Genomic DNA, 24077 nt, shown 5'->3' on the forward strand with positions numbered 1-24077 from the left:
ACGTTCAAATTATCTTTGACATCTCAGCTTCTGTTTCCTGTGAATGTATCTCATGGTGTATTCCTCCCATCATCTAGTCACATGCTATTTCTTGGCCTTGTCCAGCAACAAGGATAAGATGCTTGCTGAATAAGGACTTGCCCATATACTGGAATGTGATAGGAAGAAATGAAGATATAGAACATCTTCATTCAGTAACTCCATCCAAATGTACAGTTAACAAAGCGACTTTACAGTAGAAAATAGTGCTCACCAAAATGTAAGAAAGATCAGAAGAGTTAAATTAACTGGAGCTACCTTGATTTTAGAATAGTTTCTAATAGGGTTTTTTTGGTGGGTTTTTTTTGTTTGTTTGTTGGGGGTTTTTTTGTTTGTTTATTGCTTTTGGGTTGGGTTTTTTTGTTGTTGTTGTTGGGTTTTTTTTAATACTGGCAGTCTTTTGACAGATAAACACTCCAGGCTCTTACAGCATAGTAAAGATGATGAAAGTCAAGGAAGTCTGCAAATACTATGATTTCAGGCCAGGAAACTGGAATTCAGAGATTGTGCCATTCTGCCACGTACAAGTCCTGGTCTGCAGCTGGAAGTGCTGGATAGAATTGGATTTTTCTCCTGTTCATTTTTAAACTAAAAATTAGTAGAATGGTTGTTTTAGGGATATTTTTTCTTAGATACTGCATCACTTCAGATCATCCTTCTTTCCAAGACTACTTGCTCCTCCAAATGCTTGTTCTGTCAAATCATTAAAGACTCAAAAAATAAATAACACATATTAGGCATGCTATAAGATGCACAGTAAATGGCTCATGGACAAGATGATGGAAACAGTTAATAAAAATAAAGGTTTTTCAATCCATTACCCTAGCAATGCAGGAGAAATCGTCTCTAGTGAATGTGGCAGACAACACTGTCTGGCAGGAACGGCTCACTGGGGGCAAGTTTAGGGCAGAGTGGCTAAACAGTAGCTCAAGTGGTGTCCACCTCAAGCTCAGTATTCAGGCAAATAAAATGTGGAAATTATCCCATTTTAGAGTTTCCAGCCTCTACAATAGTGGTCAATAATAAACTCACAGGAAAGTATTTATTTTCTCCCAATTACCAAAAATAAAGACTATCTATTTAAAGTTTCTTGCCATTCTCTTCATCTAGATCATGAAAGCACAGTAATACCATATGCTGTCTCAGAGGAAAGAAAAATATTTTGCTTCAGGTACAAGGGTCGAGGTCCAAAGGACAGAAACCACCATCACAGACATCAGTAATTTATTTTCCTACACACCAGAGTATCAGGGGGCAAACTTCTGACAATGTGAAAGCTAAAGGCAAAGCCTATTCAGTACAGCTGGGACAGATCACTACCTCAGTGACTGAAACTTGTACACTGTAGTTTTTCAAGAATAAGTCTATTTCAGTGAACAGGGTAGCTTACACAATTACTTTCTGTGGATGAGACACAGCTTCTGCTTCTAAATGTACAATTCGTGATGCTGGACAGACACAAATTTTCAAGTAGCACAAATTCACAGCTGCTTTAGAAGGGTATAGTGATCTCAGGATAGATTTCTTGTTGCTGAGTGGTGGAATGTACCCTTAGGGGAGCAGCACTGTGCAAATCCACATTCTCAGAGTAGCATAGAAACACAGAAAGACAAAGTGATGCTCCAAGCTGATGAATCTATTGAAATGGTGGAGATTAGGGTGCTGGATTTGACAAGAACATTGTACAAGGGACAGTGTGTCTGTCCCAACAGCACAAGGTAAGAGGTTAGAAATGTGGAGTATCACCCACACCATCTTTTTGGACATCAAGAAGTGTTATGAATGGAGCACAGCTTCTATTCACGTAAAGCGTAAATGCAAGTTTTGGGATAAAGCAACCAGGTTTGAAAGCTTTGAGAAGCTTGGGACACAGAATTACCATTACAAATTCCATGAGAATTTCTAAAGTTCTCCGTTTCAGTTTAGTGAAGGTATTGTTCAATTTACTACAGAAATTTCATCTGCTACTTACATTTTCAGACAATTATAGTTACCAAGATTTGAAATATTATAACAAATATAATTTTTTCTTTTTTATCTAACAAAACCAATACAAACTGTAGAGATAACAGTATCTCTTTAGCCATGCATTAAGATGTTCTAAATTTTAAACAATATACATGTGAAAGAGGAGAATCCAGACTTTGTATACAGCTGCAACTTCACATTGCTGTCTTAGTATTTTTCCAAAGGAGTAAAATGTATGGGTAATTGTAACCAACAAATCTGAGACCAAATGTAATAGTCTGGCATGCAGTCTATATTGCAAAAGTGCCTGCACCTCTGCAAGAAATTTGATATACCTGTGATATAACTCACAGTAAATATAATTTCAGTCTTTTAACACTGACTGTGAAATATGCATTTCACAGGATGACACAGATCGTAACTCACTGATGTAATACAATAAAGCACACAAAAGCACTCTGACACAGCGTGGATTCAATCCTAAAACAACTCCTTTCCTATACCCATTATCTCTGCAATGATGAATTCATATACCGTCCTATTTGCTGCTGCTTACTAATGAGAAATACTAAATAGCATCGCAGAGATGAACATCACACTGTTTTTACTGCAAGCCGATGGTAGGGAGGATTTCCTTGTTTTTAAGTTGCATTTTCTGCCAGCCAACTTGCTGTTCCAGGAGAGCTTGTTGGACTCATACCATTAGCTTTCATCTTATGGTTAATGAGAATATCCATTTCTCTCTCATGCCTGTTTATTTTTTGGTTTGGTAAAATCCAATTTTTCAAATTGGAATTAATGCTCATAAAATGCTGCCCTCACCTCCCTGAAACTGAAATAACTTAATAGGGTTCTGACTTAAATATTTCTGCCACAGATTACCCACTGTAATTCTGGATGACAACTAAACAGCAGGTGCAAAAGACTGCTCAGTTAAACCATAGCAAAATCCAGACATTATCCAGTGTGTGATTACTGTGTTATTTAGATGGAGTAAACTAAAGAGCATCAGGTGTAATCAAAGGTGACACAACAGAAATTGCCTGTTCATATTCAACACAAACTCCAAGACCTGAAGGTGTGAGGGGACAAATGAAACTGAAAATTAATCAGAGAAACAGTGTCACAGTTATTCTAATGGAATAGTGTCTCTAAGGGAGATGGATAACCAACAAAAGTAGCCGGCTTTATTTGAACAAAAATGCAAATACTTTTCTCCTGGCCATTTCTTGTGGGTGGCACCATAATAGTGGACATAATCAGTGCCCATATTACAGGACCTGGCATCTGCACAGAAAATGAAGGGTATTCTGGCGAGAGACCTGTTATTGTTGAATGAGAAAAAAATTCTGCATTCATATTAGCAGCTTTTATACAACTTCGTAGTCTAATCAATTTGAAGAAATGTATAAAATTTGGTATTAAGGACTTCTTCGCTCTGTCTGCTTCCTGGTAATCCCAAATACCTGGAGCAGGGTGTAAATTTCAAAAGTGGTATCAATACAATGCCAAAGGTTTCGTTACCCTTTCTGGATTTACGTCTGCTCCTGTAAGCAGCTGATGCTGCAAGAACAGGGGCAGACAGCCCTTTCTACATAAACATCTGGTGAAAAGAAACTCCAGGTTTTAATCACATGTCCTGCTAATATGCCATTGTGGTACCTGGGTGTCTTGGGTGTGTGGGTTTTGGCCCGTCCAGGTGCCCCGGGCCTGGCTGGAGCCACAGGCCAAGAACTGCTGACCCTTTTCCTAAAAACGGGCACCGTTTTCCTAAAAACAGGATCTGTGGCCAGCCAGGGGACTGGCTGGAGCCGACAACACTCAGCCTCAGACTTCAAACGTTGGGAGTTGACGATGTTGGAGGTCTTTTCCACCCTAAATGGTTCTGTGATTCTGTAAGATTCCTGCCTCTGTAAGGGCGTAAAAGCCCATGGTTTCCTTTGTTTGGGGTCCCTACACGGAAGCAGCGGAGGGCTCTGGGTTTTTTTATTGTTGGGTTATTGCATCACAATTAAATGATTTTAAGGATTTGGCCGTCTGAGAGCCTCTGCTATGGGAGAGCTGGTGTGACTGCGAGTGTGGGGGCTGTACAGCTGCCAAGGGGCCTCCGTCCCAGCTCCAGTGGTGCGAGTCTGACGGCCAGGGCGGCTGGCTCCAGGACGCTCGGACAGGGCAGTTTCCCCAAGAGCAGCTCCGTGCCGAGCCCAACAGCAGGAGAACGCCCACTGCTCCTCACCGCCAGCCGGGGCGGAGGGTAGCGGAGCCGCCCGCGGGCTCTCACGGGCTCGGGGGGGAGGGAACACCGGGAGAGGCAGGGTCGGTGGCTCCGGGCGAGGGGCGGCAGGAGCCCGCCCCGGGCCCCGGCGCCGAGCGAGGGCGGGCGGGGCGGCTCCGGGGCCGCCTCCGCGATCGATGTGTGGGCGCTCACCGGCGGCGGCGGCAGCGATGGCGCTGAGCGGGGTGCGGGTGCTGGAGCTCGCCGGGCTGGCGCCCGCGCCTCTCTGCGGGATGATTCTCGCCGACTTCGGGGCGCAGGTGGTGCGAGTCGATCGCCCGTCCCGCTCCGCCGCGGCCTCTGCGCACGGAGATGTACAGGCCCGCGGCAAGCGCTCCTTGGCGCTCGACCTGAAGCGGCCGCAGGGCGCCGCGGTGCTGAGGCGGCTGTGCCGCGGGGCGGACGTGCTCATCGAGCCCTTCCGCCACGGTGAGGGGCCGCGGCCGCTGGGGAACCGCGCCGGGGCGGAGCTGCGGCCGTGGCGGCCCGGGCAGGGCCGTGTGGGGCGAGCGGAAGGTCGGGGCCCTGCGGCGCTGTGCTGAGCGGCTCCCGCCAGTCTGTGGCCTCTGCGATGCTGAGTGGGAAGCGGGCAGGGAGCAGCTTTGGAGGGTCTGTGACCGGGGGCTCGGGCTGTGTGGCGGATTTGTGCAGTGCAGCCGCCATGTGGAACCGCAGGGAAAGGCCGCCGAGAGCGCTCAGACAGGGCCGTGCCCCCGGCCGGGCGCTGGAGGAGCCGGAGGGTGCCTGAGCCGAGGGGTCACACCGAGCTGGGGACACCAGCCCAGGCCGGCTGCTGAGCTGCTGATTTTATGGTTACCGTGCAGGTCAGAGTTTAAGCTTACAATTCCTTTGAAGGCGACAGATCTGACACTATGGTTACTCATTTACAAAGCACATAACCCAGGAAGATGAATGTAAGGGCATGTGCTAAGTAGAGTAGGATGATTCTGTTACACAGGGTTATTCTGATTCAGAATCAAATGCACGTTATGAACTAGTCTTCATCTTCAAACATAATATTTAATTTTAGGAAGTTCCTTTCCGCAAACTAATCACTTCCTGCCAGTCTTAAATCTACTTCATGAAAACCTTCCTTGTGTTTTTGCAAGTACTTTCCATTCATAACAGGTTAAAAGTAAGACAGATTTTTCAAATAATCAATTACAGAATTTTTCCATATTTCAAAACTGTCTTTTAAGGAGAACTTTTCATTTTTTTTTTTAATTGCAGGGTGCATATTTACTGATTTAGGGGTGCTCAACAACAAAACTGATGCAGTTTTAAGATCTATAGACTTTTCAGATTGACCATGTTCCCTCTGTTTATAAGCCATACACAGGCATTCACCTGGTGGTTATGTCAGTATCCCCCAGTGTTCCTTGAGGATGCTGTTCTATTAGGAAAAATGTTATCAAGGTCATGTTGGACAGGGCTCTGTGTACACAAATCTATTAGAAGAGGTCTCTGCTCCTAGCAGGGGGCTGGGTTGATGTTTACAGGTTCCTTCCGACCCAAACCATTCGGTGATCGTGCTTCTCTGAGGAACAGGCTGAAATGTTTCGGGGATTTTACAGTTTAGAAATAGGAGACTTTTTCAGTTAGACATTGCACATCATGGATAGATCAAGTGTCACAAGTAATTCTTCTGCTTTGGAAAATGGGTTTATTCTTATACCTTTTGTTTTACTCCCCAGAAACTGAGGGGGAAAAAAAAGAAGCCGAAAAACTAAAAAACAACAGCAACAAACACCAAAAAACCCAACAACAGAAGAAAAAAACACCACGAAAAAGATATCCTGGATTTTCCTTATGAAATTTTGGTTTCTTTGGTTTTATGGGCACTGGCTAGATTTTTTTTTTTCTCAGTTGGAAGTGCAGGCAATTTTGTAACTAGATACTAGGTTTTAAGGGCTTGTAAGTGAACTAGGCAAATCTGTGACCCATCATGAGACTGCTGGCAAACAGTGAGAAGGTGAGGGCCCAAGTGGCCGAACATTTCCTTCAAGGCATGTGTGACCTTACAGAAGTGATTTTGACACCAGAGGGGTTATTATACCCTGTTTCCTGTGCATTTGAAAATCATGCATTTTGCCAAACTTCACTGCTTTCTTGGCAGTCATCACTTGCCGCTGCCCAGTAATTAATACAATAGAAATGGAACTTAATGAAATTGGTGGTGGAGTGGCAGCATGGATTAGTTTTGTGACACAAGCTGGAGTAGCAGATTCTGGGGTGGAACAGGCCTTGAAATTACGTTTCCCCTTCCATTCCAAAATATGTGGCCCTGCAGTGCCAATATAGATCAAAGTCTGACCAAGCTGCACTGAACCAGTAAGAAAGTAGAATTTATTTGCAACTCATATGTCTCCTCTTGAAACCACTGCTTTAAGACTGCAAGATTAAAATTTTAGCCTTGATTTCTGTAAATCCATGGTGATTCAACCTATATGCCACCGAGTTCTAAAAGTTCATCTAGTGATTTTAATACAGAAACTGTGAGAGTTTTCTCTCTCTCATTTTTCCTTGTTTTACAAGGCTTTGGTACCTTTCTCATCCAGTGGTTCATAATTTTCTCTCAGTCTTTTGGGGAAGTAAAACAGGAAAAAAGGCTGATAAAAAAGACTCTTAAAGCATAATTTCAACTTGGTTTATATTAAAAATTTATGCGGTATGTTGTTAATTTATAATGTTCATATTATTCATGGACACTGAAGTAGAATGTGCTACTTTATAAAGTGCAGTTGAGTTCTGCTGCCATATAATCGAACTTTGAGCCATTATGTTTTGAGTATTATTAAAATTAAATTAGAATTCCTTGCTTATGTCTTTTTAAGGTGTCATGGAAAGACTTGGGCTTGGTCCAGAGGTCCTTCTGCATGAGAATCCCAGACTCATCTATGCTAGACTTACTGGGTTTGGCCAGACAGGAAAATATGCCAAGTCTGCGGGTCATGACATCAATTACTTGGCTTTATCAGGTAGGCTGTAAAATTTCCTATTAAATAAAGTTCCTTTCCTCCCTTTGATCTAGCCTCAAGAACTTGTTGAAAGCAGATAGCTCAACATTTATCTGAGATGCAGTCTGATGGAACAGCTGATCTGAAGTGTCTCTGTCAATGAAATGGGGCCTCACTTTCACTGTGCTTTTCCCTGATACTTTCAGTCTGCTCTGGCACTTGCATAGCCCCTCTGTAAACTTCCTCAGAAGTCAAAAACTGGTTGGAAGAAAAGAGTATGTATTCTGCTAGTTTATTAAGGTGAAGCAGTTAATTGAGGAATCCTACCAACCAGTCAGCACAAGAGGAAACATGTACTGGATAGGCTGTTGTTTTTGCCGTCATCAGTGAGCTGTTACAGGCTGGATCAGCATGTCTTCCCAGGTTGTACATTATTCTCCTTCCTTTGTGCTATTCTATCTGAATAAAGTATCCGAATAGTTATCTGAAGAGAGGACTGAGTATTTTCTTCAGGCCCTTCTTCTAGTAGGTCTGTATACTTATAATGCTGATAGGGCTGCAGATTATTTTATGTGCTTGCGAGGAGATATTTTTTGAGCAATGAAAAACTAGGCAGAGGAAGACAATTGAGCTCTTGTGCTTTTCTGCTTGTAAATATGTCTCCACTGATACCAGCTGAAAGGAAATAGGCTTCAAATAAAGTGGAAGGTGTTCTGGACATTATGCATGTTTTAAGTAGTATGATTTTACAAGTATGGAATAGCAAACAGGAGCAAAATTCCATATCTCTGGTGCTGTCCATCCTTGCATGACCCTGCCTTCTGCTCTTCTGTCGCTGCTTCTGTCACTGATGCTGCTCTGAGCCTGTGAAAGAGGGAAGAAAGTGGGCCAAAAGTTCTTGGCTTTCCACTGGTTAAAGTATTTCTTCTAGCCCCAGGAAAGGGATGGAGCATAGGTAATGCAAACCTGGTGGTCTGGTATCACCTACTATGAGGAGTCATAGTGTGGAATTAAACTTCTTTAGGGATGGATTCAGTCTTCCCTAAACTTTTAAGAGAGTAGAAAAGATAAAAGAGATGCCTCATTTGAAACACTTTTGACTTCATGTCAAGATGATTTCAAAGTATCAGGGTGATTTATGTGTTATTAGTGGAGGGAAGGAGTCGGTGCAGAAACAGCATGGTCCATCCCTACCTTAGTTTGTATTGCTTTCTGGTTTACAAATCAAGTGGGTTTTTTTTTTCTATGGATCTCATTTATTCAGTAGTGTTTTGGTTAGTGATACTTTCCTAAAATAATTTTGCTTGAAATTTTGCAGGTTAAGTTTTTCTGCCTATTAAAAGGAAATAGAACAAGGTGTTTGATAGGTGTTTTCCTTCAAAAATGAGATCTCATATTATGAATATTTTCCTAATGAGCTTTGGCTTCCTTTAACTAAAAACCAGTTTGTGTTAGGAGGTCTTAAGAAGTCAGTATATTAATTTTCTAGTGCCTGTGACAACTTTTTAGACTGTTAAAAAGAAGGTTTTAGGCAGCTGCAGGGGTTTTAGTTCTGCACTACAGGATTTGGAAACCTTTTATAGTGTGCACTCTGTTGCTTGCCCATAGGAAGTGCATTAGACCATTAGTTAACTAAACAGTGCATCAGAACCATGCAATTCTCAGGAAATTCTGACCATGTGTTCTGCAAGTCTCAGCCTCAGGCCACAGACATAGGAGAGGGATGATCACTGCAGTTTGTTGCTTGCCCAAAGGGAATCGCTGTGAGGCAACTACAAAGAGTAAGGTCGCAGTAAAGAGGTTGTTCAGGATGGCAGAGAAATGCTAACAAATTCAAAGCTCTGACTGAAGTAAACTGGCTTACCCTTTGCTCTAATTCCTTTCGTTTCTGCATAATTGCTGGCATAAACATAGGTTCCCTGTGTTTACATTGCCTGCAATCAGAGATAACCTTCCTGTGCTAGTCACCTGTTCTTACATGCAACCCTTTTTTCCCTAAGGATAGTTGGAGAGGGAGGATCAGTCTGAAGCAAAGTTTTTAGTGTGAGGTCCTTTGTTGTGATTATTAGTTCATTTGTTATGAGCACACTAAACTACACATCTGCATTTTTACTTTAAAATATTAACAGAAGAGCAGTTTATCTAAGTAGCTTTGAGACACATTCATAGTGCCTCTTATGAGCAAGATTCAGTGCGTGTACAAAGTACTAATATAGAATTACTGCACACAGGGTAGGGTTTTTTTAATAAAATTTTGTCCCTGTATAGTCAAAATATCAACATTTATCTGTGAGAGTTGTGTTAATGTCTTTAATTAATTACACCTTCACTATTGCAATTTCATATAGTTCTACTCTTTTGTGAATTAAAGAATCAGCCAAACATAAATGGAATATATTAGAAGATTGCTTTATGCCTTATTTATTTGAATGGATTGAAAATAATGAAAATTTAGTTGTAGAAATGAATGTTTGTAATTAATTTTATGCTTGTCCTTACTTTGGTTTCTTTTTTGGCAGGTGTGCTGTCAAAGCTGGGTAGAAAGAATGAAAATCCTTACGCACCTGTGAACCTTCTGGCTGATTTTGCTGGTGGAGGTGTCATGTGTGCGCTGGGCATTGTTACAGCCCTCTTTGAACGTGCCAGATCTGGCAGAGGGCAGGTCGTTGATGCAAGTATGGTAAGCTTGTTCTCAAGGAATTTGGAGTTTCTTAGATTTGCTTGGGGTGTTCTACTCTACATGTGGGAAAGGGAGGAGATTGTAAGGTTTGAAATTGAGAATTCGGGAAAGGAACAGTAAGTGATTTCAAAAAATGGCTATTCCTTTGCATGCAAGAAATGTTCATGAATCACTGCCATAATATCCTTATGACATGGAACAGATACTGCAGCCTCTCCCCTCTCCCTGCTTTTGCCTGTCTGCCTTCTTCACAAAGTACTAGCTGTATATGTTTGAAGAATAAATGTGTATGGAGATAGGGTGTGTAATAAACAATTGGCTTATTGGATAACAGCAAAAATGAGAAGACTCTTGGAATAAAATTTGAGTTACCTTTATTCAGTGGCATCTTCTTATAAATTTGTGACAGGTCTTACCTTATTTAGAAGCACTGTTCCCTGGGAAAGTTACACTGCCCATGAATGATTGCCAAGAAGTCAGATTCAGACACTTTTTGAATGTGCTGTAAAATAAATGAAAGGCTAAATTAGCTTAATAATAAATACTATGGACTTTTTTCCACTAGAAAGCCACCCACTTACACACAGAGGGGAAATACTTACTTACATTTATCCTTGAAACTTAGATTACCTGAAAGTGTTGTTTCTTGTTTTCCCATTTTATTTTAAAGAATGTTGTAGTTAAAATTTTACCTCCCTTGGAGGCATTGTACAGTGAAGACTAAGGTTTTGCCTTAAATATAAATCTAAAAAAATTGCATTAATTGAAACAAATCCCTTTGCTGAAGTGGTCTTGAAGACAGTAGAACAGCAAGAGATGTTGGACTTCAGTAAGTTTTTGACAAATACATGTGATGTTCTTGAAAGTAGTCCATGACATTATGGTCTAGATGAAAATTTTATGGGAACAGTGCCAAACAGGACTAACGTTTTTACTGCAACAAAAGATTTTAGTAGTTGATCATCAAAATGGAGAGCTTATCAAGTGGAGTTCTGTAGATGTTTGTTGGGTTTTTTTCCTGTGCTTTCTCCAATAAACTAAATGATGGATGAGCAATTGTGTTTAGTAAATTTACAGATTATACACATATGTGAAGGACTATAAGTGTGTTGGACTTGGATTAGAATTGAAAATGACCTTTTCAGGTTGGAGCAATGACCTGAAAAAACTGGCTACCATTCATGAACATTGCTGCTCTGTAGTCCTGTCTAGGCAGAAACAATTTGCTGCACAAATGCAGTAAAAGGACAATTGGCTAAAGTACAATCCTGGGGGTTTGTAGTAGTCACAAGCTGAACATGAGTCAACAGTAACATGCTGTTACAAAACACATACATACTGTATTAGGAGGTATAAACAGGAAACAGAGCCAGCAACATTTCTGATGCAATTATTCTAACCTATTCATTGTTTATGAAGTCTCAGGAAAATAATGTTTCAGATGTTGGCCATCATCTTTCAACAAGTAGCGCAACAAAAATTATGTCTCTAAAAACATGTACTAAAGGAAGAATTGAAGGAGATTGTGTATTTGTGAAAGAAAAACTGTGGTGAATTGTGACCAATCTTCAAGTATTGAAAAATGTACTTCTGTAGCTTGTAGTACTACCAAATTTTCCTTATCATACCTCAGAGAATCAAAATAATTTATTAGAAGAATCAGTTTAGTCTGCTAATGTTTTAATTAAATTTGTAGCTTATTTGGAGTGGAATGTGTTGTGGAGGTTTTTTAAGCCCTTAAAAATTGTGTCTTCCAATCTTTTTTTGTCTCATCATAATTGTGGAATTTATGGTTCCCTGCTGATGTGCCTGGTAACCTGTGAAATGGATGGAGTATTGCCCAGTATCACAGGATGTACTTTACCTGGCATTTGGTCATAGTCCTCAAGATATATCTTGAGTTGACTTTCAGTGACACAGCTGATGAAAATCATACATGCATAATCAGTAGTAAAGACTGCAGTAAACTGACTGGTGGATGAACCTGTTTCTACACCTAATTTTTTTTTTGTGGAAGAAAATATTTTTAAAATCACAGCATTGCAGCATTTCAGCTGTTTTGTTTTATCACTGACTTTTGTTTAGGAGACCCTTTACTTAAGCTGTTGTACAGTTTAGGTAGTCTGAATATGTTAATGACTGAGACACTTGGTGGAATTTTCTACAGTAGAAATTGCTCTGTGTGAGACCCAGTAGACACTGAGTCCTGCATTTCATCTGTCTCAGCAGAATTAAATGCCTGGCCTGAATTGATTGCTGCTGGTTGCTGTCTCTTCTCATTGACTCTGTAAGGATCATGGCTATCTTACAGGAAGCCAGATAGTTGCCACATGGAGTGGACACTGTGATGTGACACAGTAGGCACAATTGTAGATCTTCAGTCTTGCACCACACTGGAACAGAGGCATGTGAGTCAGGGGCACAGTTTGGGTTCACTGGAGTTTCAGCCACAGAACCTTTTGCTGATGGTAGGCATCTGACTGAGCATAACTCACTCTTTGTGAAAAGACAGCCACGGGAAAGCACGCTGGCAGTGATTGCTTGCATAATAGTCTCATGGCAGGAGCATTAAACTGTCCAATAGAAAATTGATGTTCCAGGTTTTTCTCAGCCTGGAGGTATTCAAAACCAAAACTCCCACATCCTAGAAGCCTTCATCAGTCACAAGGATAGTTAGGTGTGGATTCATTACCACTTTCATTTGAGCTGTTCCAGTCTGTGGAAAGAATAGGAGGCTTGTGGAGCAGACAGGTCACAGAGGCATCAGGGTGATGCCTCTGGATTCTTGTGCCTGCTTTGGAGACTGCACATATTCTTAACGTGAGGGAGACGTGAAGCAGTTAACTATTGTATAATCATTCTGCAAGTAGAGTCTCTCCATATTATCCTTTTCATGTTGTAAAAGAAGGTGACCACATTAGTGAGTGTGTGGTGTAGTTTTTATATGCCTTTGGAAGGCTGGTGCAGATGTTAAGACACTTTTTTTACTTGCCTCAGAATTGCAGTGGGCCTCGAGTAGAACCTAGCTGTCCAGTTGCCCAGACAGGGATATTTCTGAAGTCCCTATACCAGTCAAAACCAGATGTGCTGTTTTATTTAAAGTGTTTCTAGGGTAAGTAGGTCGTAGGTATTGTATAGGTGCTGACTAAGAGTTTTGTCAGCACTGAAATCTAATTTTCAGTTAGGGCTTATTCTTATATTTTCCCTGTCTTTTATTACCCTTAATTTCAGAGCTTTTTGTGTAATATTACTTTCTGTTAATATGAGCAGTGCAAGGTCAGATCATTAGTTAAACAAACTTTATTTTAACATCCTTGCAATAATTTTGCAGATATGTAGATTAAGGTATGCAGTATTTTCTCATATGAAAGTGCTTTAATTGACTTTAACATGTGACACTGAGGATAGAAGTATTCCTGTCCTTGAAACAGTACTAGAGAAGAACCCAAGTGACGCACATCAAATGAAGAAGCCCTCTTGACTGCATACTTCAGCAATTTGAATATTTCAAATTTCTGCATAGAAGGGTATAAGCTAATAGGTCTTTCTACAATGAAAATTTAGTAGCCTTGTTATTTTGGTACAGTATCTGTGCTTTTATGTATAGATGATATTAGGTTAGTTTCATGCAGCTGAAAATGCATGAATCAAGTGATACTCAGAATAATACAGCTCAAGTTTTAATCTGTTCTATTGAATGTTTTTGGCCGTACACTATTAACTGGCTTATCTTTGCTTACAGTACTTTTAATACAGTTGAAAGAAAAATAATTATGCTGATGGGCAAAACTGTAGGATATTATTTTTCTTGAAAGACTGGCACAACATTGGAAATTGTTGAAAGGCTGAACAAACTGAATTTTCATCTAGGTGTACTCTGCAAAGACAAAATTTTGAGGAGTGATTTGGTATGGGACTACTCATGTTTTCTACCTCTGTATTCATCAGACTCTTTTCTATGTGGAGATTACTTTGCTATGTGTGTGTAACTGTGTGTAACTGCTATCAGTGTGTAACTGATGACAGTGAGAGAACAGTTGTTGTTTTAACTTGGTGTTGAAGATTTTGATTTCCTTCAAATTTTCTTCTGAAAATAGCAGTCTTCCTATAATCAGTATATTTAAAGGAGCTACAAATATGGTATTTACAAGTCTGGTACTGGTATCTTGTTTTCCAGAGATTTAGAAGGTGTTGGTAGCTGTCAGATGCTTAATGTTGCGTAGAGTCAAAAGGCTTGTCCCATCATTTTAAGTTACTCACTCATTGTGAATATCTAATGGCTCTAAACTTGCTAAATGAGGAAGCTTTGTGCATTGAAACTGTGTTATCTATCTGAAGCTGCCTTACTACATTTATGCTCTTTCTTACTCTCTAATTCTAGATGATTTCACAGATGGCAATGTAAACAGTAATTGAAAATTTTAAGAAATGGAACTGCTTACCAGAGATCCTGTCATTAAAAATCCTAGTGAAGGGCAGAACTTGTAGTAGCATTTTGTTGTTTTGTTTTATACAGAATTTAAGTAACATGACAGCTAATTTACTGGAGCTTTTATTTTTTTTTTCTCTAAATCTTCAAGGTAGAAGGAGTAGCATACCTAAGTTCTTTCCTGTGGAAATCACAAAAAGTGGGACTTTGGAACCAACCTCGAGGTGAAAACCTTCTAGATAGTGGTGCGCCTTTCTATGAAGTCTACAAAACCTCTGATGGAAAATTCATGGCTGTTGGTGCCATTGAGCCTAAATTTTATAACCAGTTAATAAAAGGTGAGTAGATCAGAGCAATTGTTTTGTAACAGCAAAGCATGATGGAGTGAATTCTTTAGCAGTTGGTTTTGATTCACAGAATGGTTCACAGGATCACTGGGTTGGAAGAGACCTTTAAGTTCATCAAGTACAACCCATGCCATAACACCTCAAGTCATGGCACTGAGTGCCACATCCAGTCTTTTTTTAAACACATCCAGGGATGGTGACTCCAAAACCTCCCTGGGCAGCTGACTCCAGTACTTTATCACTCTTTCAGTAAACAATTTTTTAAAAAAAAGTGGGAGATGTGGTTTCTTTGTAAAAGCCAAGCAGTTCCCGGAGCTACTTGGGTAGCTGTGTAACAGTTTAATTGACTTTCTTTTTCTAGCCATTAATTTATTTCCTTTTCACCCTCAGCAATTAACACTTAACTTGCAAGTTTTCATTTGGAGTTATTTGTAATGGTGTGACTGAAGCACTAAACAACTTTTTCTGGAAATCACTTTTTTCAAATGATTGTTATACATTAAAAAAACCTAATTGCTTGGATTTGCAAATAGAATTTCAAGCAATTTCTATTATTTACACTATAATTAGAAATAAAACCTATTTAAATTGCTTCAGAAATAAATATTCATTATATGGAAGTAGTTAGTAGTATGTCTTGATAGCAAACATTTTTGTGGAAGCAAATTTTGCTTAAATAATTAATTTCCACCACACAGTTTCAGAGTGCTTTTAGTGTTTGGCTTTGGGTATAGTATTTATATTTGAATAAGACTCTTTAAATATGACCATAAATCATGATTTATCTCTTTAAGAAATTAGAGTGGGTTATGCAAAATATTTAACTGTGTGAAATTAAAACAGAATTTCAGGTGAATCTTCTGAACTTGTTGTGTGCCTCAACCCTTTTATCACGTGGACTCTTAGATTCTTACTGGTTATTTAATTTTTTTGTCTTTTGTGCTTCTCTCATAGATTGCCATGCTTTTCATACAGAATTTAAGAAAATATAAAGAATTAATGAAGGAATTTATTATTTATTCTTTTTTCATTCTTCATTCATACGAAGCTACAAGAAGTTCTCAATTTAGTTTTAGTTTTGGTTAATGAATTCAAGGAATGTCAGCAAAGGATTCCTAAAGTGGAATAAAACACTGGAACCCAATGTTTTGTGAACCATGTTTGTCCATGCACAGCTCGCATGTGGCCAGTCTTTGCTCAGTGAGCATGTCAGGGGTGTAGTTCCTTATTCTTGCCCAGTCTCTTTCCCAGGGATTATTCCTTGAATTGTAGCATTGCTTGAATTGTATCTATGCTACAGTATGTACTGGTTTTGCCTGGGGTAGAGCTGAATTTATTCACAGTAGCTTGCACGAGGCTGTGATTTGGGTTTGTGCTGTTACACAGGGATGTTTCAGTTACTAATGAGCAGCTCTTGCACTGCACTGAGGACTTTTCTCCTCCTCACCCCACTGCACCAGCAAGAATGCTGGGACACAAGAAGTGGGAAGGAATCACAGCTGGGACAGCTGACGGCAGCTGTCAGGTACCATAGGACATGTACTCAGCAATAAAATTGGAGGGGAGGTTGGTGGGTGGTCACTGCTGGAGGACAGGCTGGGCATCAGTGGGGGGTGAGCAATTGTTTTCACCTGCAACTCGTGTTTCTTGCCTTACAGGGTTGTAAGGTGGGGTGTGCCTTTGGTGAGCAGGAGCCCAAGAAGAGAGCTTGTTCTTTACACTTTGGCTTTGTTCTCTTGCAGTCTGTGGTGCTCTCCAGGTTCTTGCAGAGCTGTAGCTGTGAATGGCTGCTTCTCTTGTAGCTTATAAAAGTCCATTGTGTGTAATATCTAAACTGGCACATGCTGCTACATGAAGGGGCTCCTGGAGTGACTCAGGGACATGTCCAGTATTATGTTGGAGAGATCAGATGTCAAGTTTGGAAATGCCATGTTCTTGGCTGAAGAGGATGGTGCTTTTTGTCTCTAAATGTCCTAACTTGTTTGTGAACTCAATTTGTAAGCAACTTATCTTGAAAAACAAAGTGTAGTTGATCATTCCACATTGATTATTTGCAGTTCTTTGAAATGTTTTTCTCATCCAATCCCCAGAGATATTCTTGCTTGCATAGGAGTTGCAGAACAAAAGTAATTGTAAAACTGTATCGAAGTAAAATGCAAGCCCTTGCCCTGGGTGTTAGGTAATTTGGAATTCCAGTAAATATCTTCAGGGAGAATACTTATATTAAATACAAAGCAAATGAGAAAAAATCAAGGCTGCATACTCAAATACCCATGTTTGGTTTAAGTGATCAAACACTGGCCTGCAGTATTAATGGTCTGCAGTATTTTGTTCTTTGGAGGCTAAGTTTAATGACACTTAAGCTACAGGCCTGGGATAGAATTTCTACTTGTTCAGAAAGCACCAAAGTTCTGCAATGGGTGTGGTTCTGTTTATGACTCTTTTTCTCTGTGAATTTTTTCTGGACTGTCCTGCCTTTTTTTTTATTGATCATTGTTATGGGGGAAGACTTGGGCTTTTCTCTCTCAGCCAGATTATCTAGAGATAAGCCTCTGGTGGATGAAACCAGAGGCCAGGTGATACAGTGTGGTCACAGATGGGCTCAATCGTCCTTTGACAGCTCTTCACTGAGGAAAATGCTAAAGTTCTGCTTTCCTTTTAGTTGTTTCTCAGAAATTTACAGCCTACAGTTAGAGCAGCAACTGTGAATTCTGCTTATGTTGAGGCACCCACACTGGACAACTATTTTCATGTTTGAAAGTTTTCCTTATGCTTACAGAGCATAGAAGTTGCTTGATTTTAACAGCTGAACTTACAAAAATAGTTATTCCAGCAATAAAGACCTGGTGTGTATCCACATGTAAGTAGACAGCAGCTGCAATCATTATTGCACATGTTTCAGTCTGTTTCTGCCGTATTTAAACAATGCAGCATACATGCTGCAGTCTTTGAGAAAGTTTTGCTTCTTGCCTTTAATTGTATAATTATCTTTCCTTGTTTACACTCAGTGAGTTTCCTTTGTTTAATTTGTGAAGGTGTGTTGTTTAAAGTGACCAAACTCCAAGATTTTCTCACAGTACTGAATGGAAAGTAATGGTATTCTATTATTGTGTTTGAGGTGCATATCATGATCTTTTCAGATTTTTACATAGGAAATACTTATTGTTTTCAGTAATTAGGGTTTCAGTCTTTCTGAAACAATAGTGCACTAAATTAGAACAGCAGATCCTTCTTGTGACTTGGGGATTATTTCCTTTCTGGGATATCTATTGAGAAATTAAATTCAGAATTTAAGCCTTTGAATATTTTAGGGAAGAGAATGGTGCCTGTGCAAATTGTATTGCTCTTACACAAATCTGAGGGTCTTTAACTTAGGCTGAGTTGTCTGTTCCAGGCATTAACTCCAGCTTTGAAGTGGGTTCAAAATGGTATGTTCCAGTTGCAATTTCTGTAATTTCATTTCATAGCTTTTCTCCGTATTTATGGTCAGTTCTGATGGTGAACAAAAACCAATTGGTGTCTCTCTGTCCATATTCAGAGGGTACATTAGTTTTGCCACTCCCATAGAAAGAGAGTACAAGGATATGGGTGTTGCTGATGTCAGTTGGAGATTTAAAGACTGAAAAATTGAGAAAGGAGTGTGATTTCTGAACCATTTATCTCCGCTCACAGAATTCTGCTTAGCCAAAGCAGAACTTATTTCCTTTTGGTTTTGGTTCACTTCAGCGTTTACCTCCAGGAACCTAGTGCTTTAACCTAGTGCATTTAATGACATGGTGAAGAAAGTTCTTAAGGAGAAACTAAATGTAAGAAAATAGAGCATATTAATATGAGAAGATTGTTGACTTTGTAGATTGTGCTCAGCAGGGACAATTACGTTTATGCTTGCCAGAAATCTATTAATTAAATAAATTTTAAAGGCTTTATGAGAAACTGAAGCTATGTAAAATAGATGCAGTAGAGAAGTATTTTGGGCTCACTATGTGCTATTAACAAATAAGATGTAGTCCTTTTGCAGGTATTAATTTCATTGCTACAAAAATCAGACAGTAAATAGCTAAATGCTTTGGCATCTTAGGAAAAATCCTATGGAGGAAACATTTGCTACTAATGTTAAGCCTTAATCTTTTGACAGAAAGAGACAGAATGACTTTCAACTGACCTGTGAATTGCTTCTGCAGGTTTGTTCTGTGTTTTAGCAATAGATGCTTAGTCTTGCTGCAGCCAGGCTCCAAGGGGTGTGAAGAACATAGTAAATTCAGTGGAGCAGGTGAGAGTAAAGGTCTCATTCAAAGGTAACCCAGTCAGTTACACAAGGTGAGCTTAGTGTCCACTTATATTGATGTGGAAATCACTGAAGTCCTGAACTTCAGTTCCTCTCTATAGTACCCCTTTCGTACTACTTCAGTACTCCTGCATTGTATAATTTCTGCTTAAAAAAAGAAGGAAAAAATAGGAAGCAATTAAAAAACGTAGTTTACATCATTATGAAGGATTTCCACAGGACTTCCATTTTGTGAAGTATTGTGTACTGTATTAAAAATCTGCTGATACACTGAATGCAATACCACATTGTTATTGAGACATGCAACATGGACAAACAGTTTTCTCATTATGTTTTAGATTCAGTTATACATAATGTTATGTTTTATTTTAATTTATTTATCATGATAAGCCTTAAATATTGTACAAATACTGTAGAGGGTCAGGCTCTTGCTGCATCAAAACATTTACATTTGTGGTAATTAAGTATGTCAACTTGAAGTACGGCTATGGATGCTTTTGCAGTGAGGCCAAGTAGTACTGTGGGCCTGATGAACTGTCACTTTCTAAAAAATTCTTAAGCTTCAGATATATTGTGCAGAGAAAAAAATTTAAATAGTTAGTTTAGTGAAAAATCACTACTCTTGGAATATTCTGAAATTCAATTCCCTCTCACAGTGAGAGCAAATTTTATTTAGTCAGAAAAAGCACAATGGCCTTCCCCTTGCAGCTGTTGTTTAGGCCAAAATTAAGGTTTCCCATACTAGATTATTTTATTCAGTCATGTTATGACAACATAATTTTAAAATTACTCTGCTATGACTGTACATTTTTGAAAAGAAAATTCTCAAGATAAAACAAGAAAATCCTGAACAAAACTCCACTTTTAAAATGGTGTGACTGAAATAATATTAAAAAGTGTTTCAATTTCTGACATACCAAAGCAGCTTCACTGATGTAGCTAATGAATTTTGCTAGTTTCTTTCTCTTGAAGTCAATGCCTGATTTTACTAAAGTATGCCCAAGAAGTTGTGTAGAAATAGAGATTTCAGTTTGCTGCATCAATAAATGATGTGGGGATATGTGTCAGTAAAGCTATAGTATTTGAAGGAGATTTAAAGCTACAGCGTTATAGGGAGACAATTTCACATTTTGCAAAAATAATTTCAAAGCTGTACTAGAGTAGGTTGACTGGGCTTTTCCATACAAAAAATCCTAGATGAAAATTTGAAGAAAAAGACTTGAAACTAAGTTGTTATTGCTTTGTAAGATACTCTGTGTAAAAGACACTTTGCTTTTGATTACATTGAGTGAAGTCTGTGCTCCTTTGGTATCCCAGACAATGCTGTGCCATGTAATAGTTTCCTTGTTGAGTCAGTCACTCCTGCTCTGATACTGCTCATCTGCACCACAAATGGTGGTGCACAAGCTGGAAAATGAGAAGCTGTAGTGCTTAAATGCTCTCAGTTCATCCTGTTTAAAGTTGAAGTCCTCAGTGGTAAGCAGAAAATGAGCATGTAATATTAAATTCCAGGTTCTGCATATTGTTCCAGTTTGCCAGAGTATATGCAGTGAGACTCAGCCAACTTCCCATCTGCCATGATCATCAAAAATAATTGTGTAATGGGTAATAGTAGAGCTCTGCTCATGTTGGACTGGCTGCTAGAAACCAAACCAGACTTAATAAGAATATGAGTACTGTGAAACAAATTTTCCACTTGACAAGATTTTATGCTTTGAGACAGAAGCTCAGGTACTGAGTATTTGCTTTCCTTCTGTGGAAGGTAAATTTGTCTCATCTCATAGTTCATAAGTAAACTATACTGCACTGTTTGTCTATAGTGGAAGACTTTGAAAATCAATAATCAAATTAATTTTGAAAATACTCCGAACTTTTATTTGATCATGATGTTCAACAAGTGTGGGTTAACCTTCAGCTGTTCTCATTTTTAGGATGAAATGAGTGGTCAGGGACACAAGAGTGTTAAGTTCAGTGAATTAAGGTGCACATGGCTTGATAAAACCATAAGGACTCATCATTTGTAGTATCATCTATCCTGATATCCAGAGGCATTTCTAATAAGATGGGAAAATATTTATTTTGCCTTCGTGATTTTCTTCTGAGAGTAAATATGCAAGGCTGTTTTGAGTCTTGAGACTGGCAATATCTGTGTGTTTTCCTCAGAAGTACCAAAGTACAATTTCAAAGCATGTATTAATTTTCAAAACTATGTTAATAATCTTGTGATCGATGGTGAAATTCTTAAATACTGTGTTAAACTGGGGGGGTGGGCAGTACTTTGGGCCTCAAGAAGTGCATTTTGTACAGATTATGAATGAAGAGAAAGAACTTAAGGAGCAGAAGAAAAGTCATTATCTCCCTTTCTTCTCCCCTGCATGTTTCAGCAGCAATATCCTCCCTTACTTAGAGGTGAAGAAGGCATAGAAAGACAAGCTGTTTTAGGTGTTTTCTGCCTATCTACAGCTAAAGACAAGAAAAGGTCTGCATAAATTCTGCTTGCAAACAGTCCTCTGTTACCCAAGCCTGTGATACCAGATAACCAATGATACAGTAAAATTGCTCAAAATTCAATTTCGCAGACCTCTACATTTTCTTTGCCTTTTACAGGGAACTGCTGTTTTCTAAGAAGCTAATATTTTGTTACTTGTGAAACATTATTTTGATACCTGTTTTCTAGTCTTTCTGATTTCTCAAATTAACTTCTTTCATATCCCTGCTCTTTGTGAATTTTTCTTGCTGTGTTCATTTCATGCTCCTGAATTTCAAAATGGGACTGTTAGAATAACCTGCGAGATACCACTTCTCATTTCTGTTTGGTATCATATACTCTGCTTATACCTGTGTCCTATCTCCATTTTGAAAGTGTAGTTCAATTTCTCTTTCTTGTTTTTTATCTCATTTTTGAGATAATCTCTACAAAAAGTGATAAAAATTCATGCATCTCCTTGGAGTAGCAGAATGAAAGAACAGAGACTTCAGAGAGCAGAATCCATGAGAACAGAAACAGATACTGGAAACCAGCAGCACAGAAGAGATGTAAGCTCCCAGTGAGAAAGGATATGATGCTTAGTTCAGGGATAGACCTAGGACTTGCCTAATTCAGGAAATTGTCGTTACAAGGCCTGTGTGCCCATGCTTTGATCTGGTGTCTCAGAAGGGATGTGCTCAGTGTGTACCTGGGTAGTGCTTGCAATTGAGGTGGAAAGCAGGATTATTGAGCAGTTAGTGAGTGAAAGGGCTGTGGGAGTTGGAACCTGGGAAGTGTGCTGGAGCAGAGGGAGCAGGAGATACTGCTGGAGCGTCTTCGGACAGTGGAATGAAGAAGCAAGTCATTCAGCCTGCAGGCACTTGCAACTGAGCTGCCACAAGCAGATCAAATTGGGCACGTCCATCCACACCATCCTCTCATCTGTGGCATAGAAATAACCCCATCATGCTGAACTTCAAACACTGTAACCTGCTGAATGTCCAACTCTGACAGATGTGCTGGCTCCTGAGAGCTAATACAAGTGTATTGCTGTAGTTTGGGGCCCATTCACAGATTTCTGTGTTGCTACTGCCAGGTAGAGAATATGATACTTCTTATACAGGTTTTTCTCAGGACGTTGTTATCTTGAGGCAGCTGCTGCTTCTGTGAAGTGTTGCTACAAATGAGTGTTTATTATAGGTATGTTCTTAAAAGGCTGTAGCTGATGCAGGTTAGTTTAATTTTAAGTATCATAGAGCATTTTATTCCTCTGCTCCCTGCCTTGCACAGATAACCCAAATAATATTCAAAGTGGCTTCGGTATAGCCTGCAAAATATTATCTTCTTGAAGAATATACTTAGTTGTGGGAAGCACTTAGTAAATTATCTGAGCTGTACTATAGTTAAACTTTGCTTTCTCTTTTCAGGTCTTGGGCTAAATTTGGATGAACTCCCCGCTCAGATGAGTTTATTTGACTGGCCTGAAATGAAGAAAAAATTTGCATCCATATTTGCACAGAAGACACAGGCTGAGTGGTGCAGCATATTTGATAGCACTGATGCCTGTGTGACCCCTGTTTTATCCTTTGATGATGCTGCCTCACATCAGCATAACAAAGAAAGAAGCTCTTTTATCAAAAATGATCAGGGAGAGATAAGTCCTAGACCTGCTCCTGTTCTATCGAGGACGCCTGCTGTTCCATCATGTAAAAGAGATCCTTTTGTAGGAGAGCACACAGAAGAGATACTTCTAGAATATGGGTTTACTAAACAAGAGATTGCTAAACTTTATTCTGATAAAGCAATAGAACTCAACAACCTAAAAGCTAATTTATAATCTCTGTGATTATGAATATCAGATAAATTTCAGGCTGATACTGTAAGCTTTTATGCTTTAAAATTTAACTATATGACAAAAATGTTTGCATAATATTGCTTTTAAATAATAATAACTTTTAAATTATTGACCTTTTAAATTTAGTTTGAAAACAGTGGGACTTAACAGTGCTTGTGTACCAGGATGATCTCTTGTCTAGAATGATACTATAACTGTGTTCTGAAGATCTACACATTTTACTTGGTAAGCACCTGTGAACTCTCAGAATGTTTGCTTAAATATTGCATCCTTTGGTTTGATTATTTTAATTCTTGGTTATACCATTGATTTGTAATACATGTTGCAATTACCTGAAAGCAATTATATTAATAAAATATAGTTATATTCTTCTTAAGTGAGTAATTGTGTTGTTCATTTATGAATTAGAGGGGATTTTTTAAATCTGTTTTTTTCATATTAATTATTTTGCTTTATCGTGCTGAAACTATGGTCTAACGCTATTCTCTTATGTGCTGCAGAGCTATTATCTCAAAGTTAATCTATTTAACAGCCTGACTACATTTTCCCAATTCAGTCTCATTATATTACATTTGGAATATTGGCTTGGCTAGAAACTAAATTCAGAATATTTTTTTTATCTTTAAAATATCTGCCAACCAATAATCCTTTTCTCTCCTTATGGAAAAATGGTAGGCATCTTTGCTGCACAGGTTTTAAACAATGGTTATTCCATGTTGGTTTTCATTCCTTCAAATTTAAACTGTCACTTGAAACCATCTCTTTCAAGACAAAA

General features: G+C 39.1%; 1 protein-coding gene across 1 annotated transcript; it reads left to right on the forward strand.

Moving 5' to 3' along the window:
- Positions 1 to 4452: 4452 nt before the first annotated feature.
- AMACR (alpha-methylacyl-CoA racemase) lies at positions 4453 to 23284 on the forward strand. The gene is made up of 5 exons (XM_062513666.1): positions 4453 to 4711; positions 7117 to 7260; positions 9759 to 9919; positions 14500 to 14686; positions 22875 to 23284. The coding sequence occupies exons 1-5, from the start codon at positions 4453 to 4455 to the stop codon at positions 23282 to 23284; spliced, it is 1161 nt and encodes a 386-aa protein (XP_062369650.1).
- The last annotated feature ends 793 nt before the right edge of the window (positions 23285 to 24077 follow it).

Source organism: Cinclus cinclus, chromosome Z (assembly GCF_963662255.1).
Source record: "Cinclus cinclus chromosome Z, bCinCin1.1, whole genome shotgun sequence".
Classification (NCBI taxonomy): Eukaryota; Metazoa; Chordata; class Aves; order Passeriformes; family Cinclidae; genus Cinclus; species Cinclus cinclus.

Bases quoted from the DNA above. Each gene is read 5' to 3' on its own strand.
- AMACR (XM_062513666.1), top strand. From the start codon at position 4,453: ATGGCGCTGAGCGGGGTGCGGGTGCTGGAGCTCGCCGGGCTGGCGCCC. The intron at 7,261-9,758 runs GTAGGCTGTAAA...CTTTTTTGGCAG, and splicing joins CAATTACTTGGCTTTATCAG to GTGTGCTGTCAAAGCTGGGT. The intron at 14,687-22,874 runs GTGAGTAGATCA...TTCTCTTTTCAG, and splicing joins TTATAACCAGTTAATAAAAG to GTCTTGGGCTAAATTTGGAT.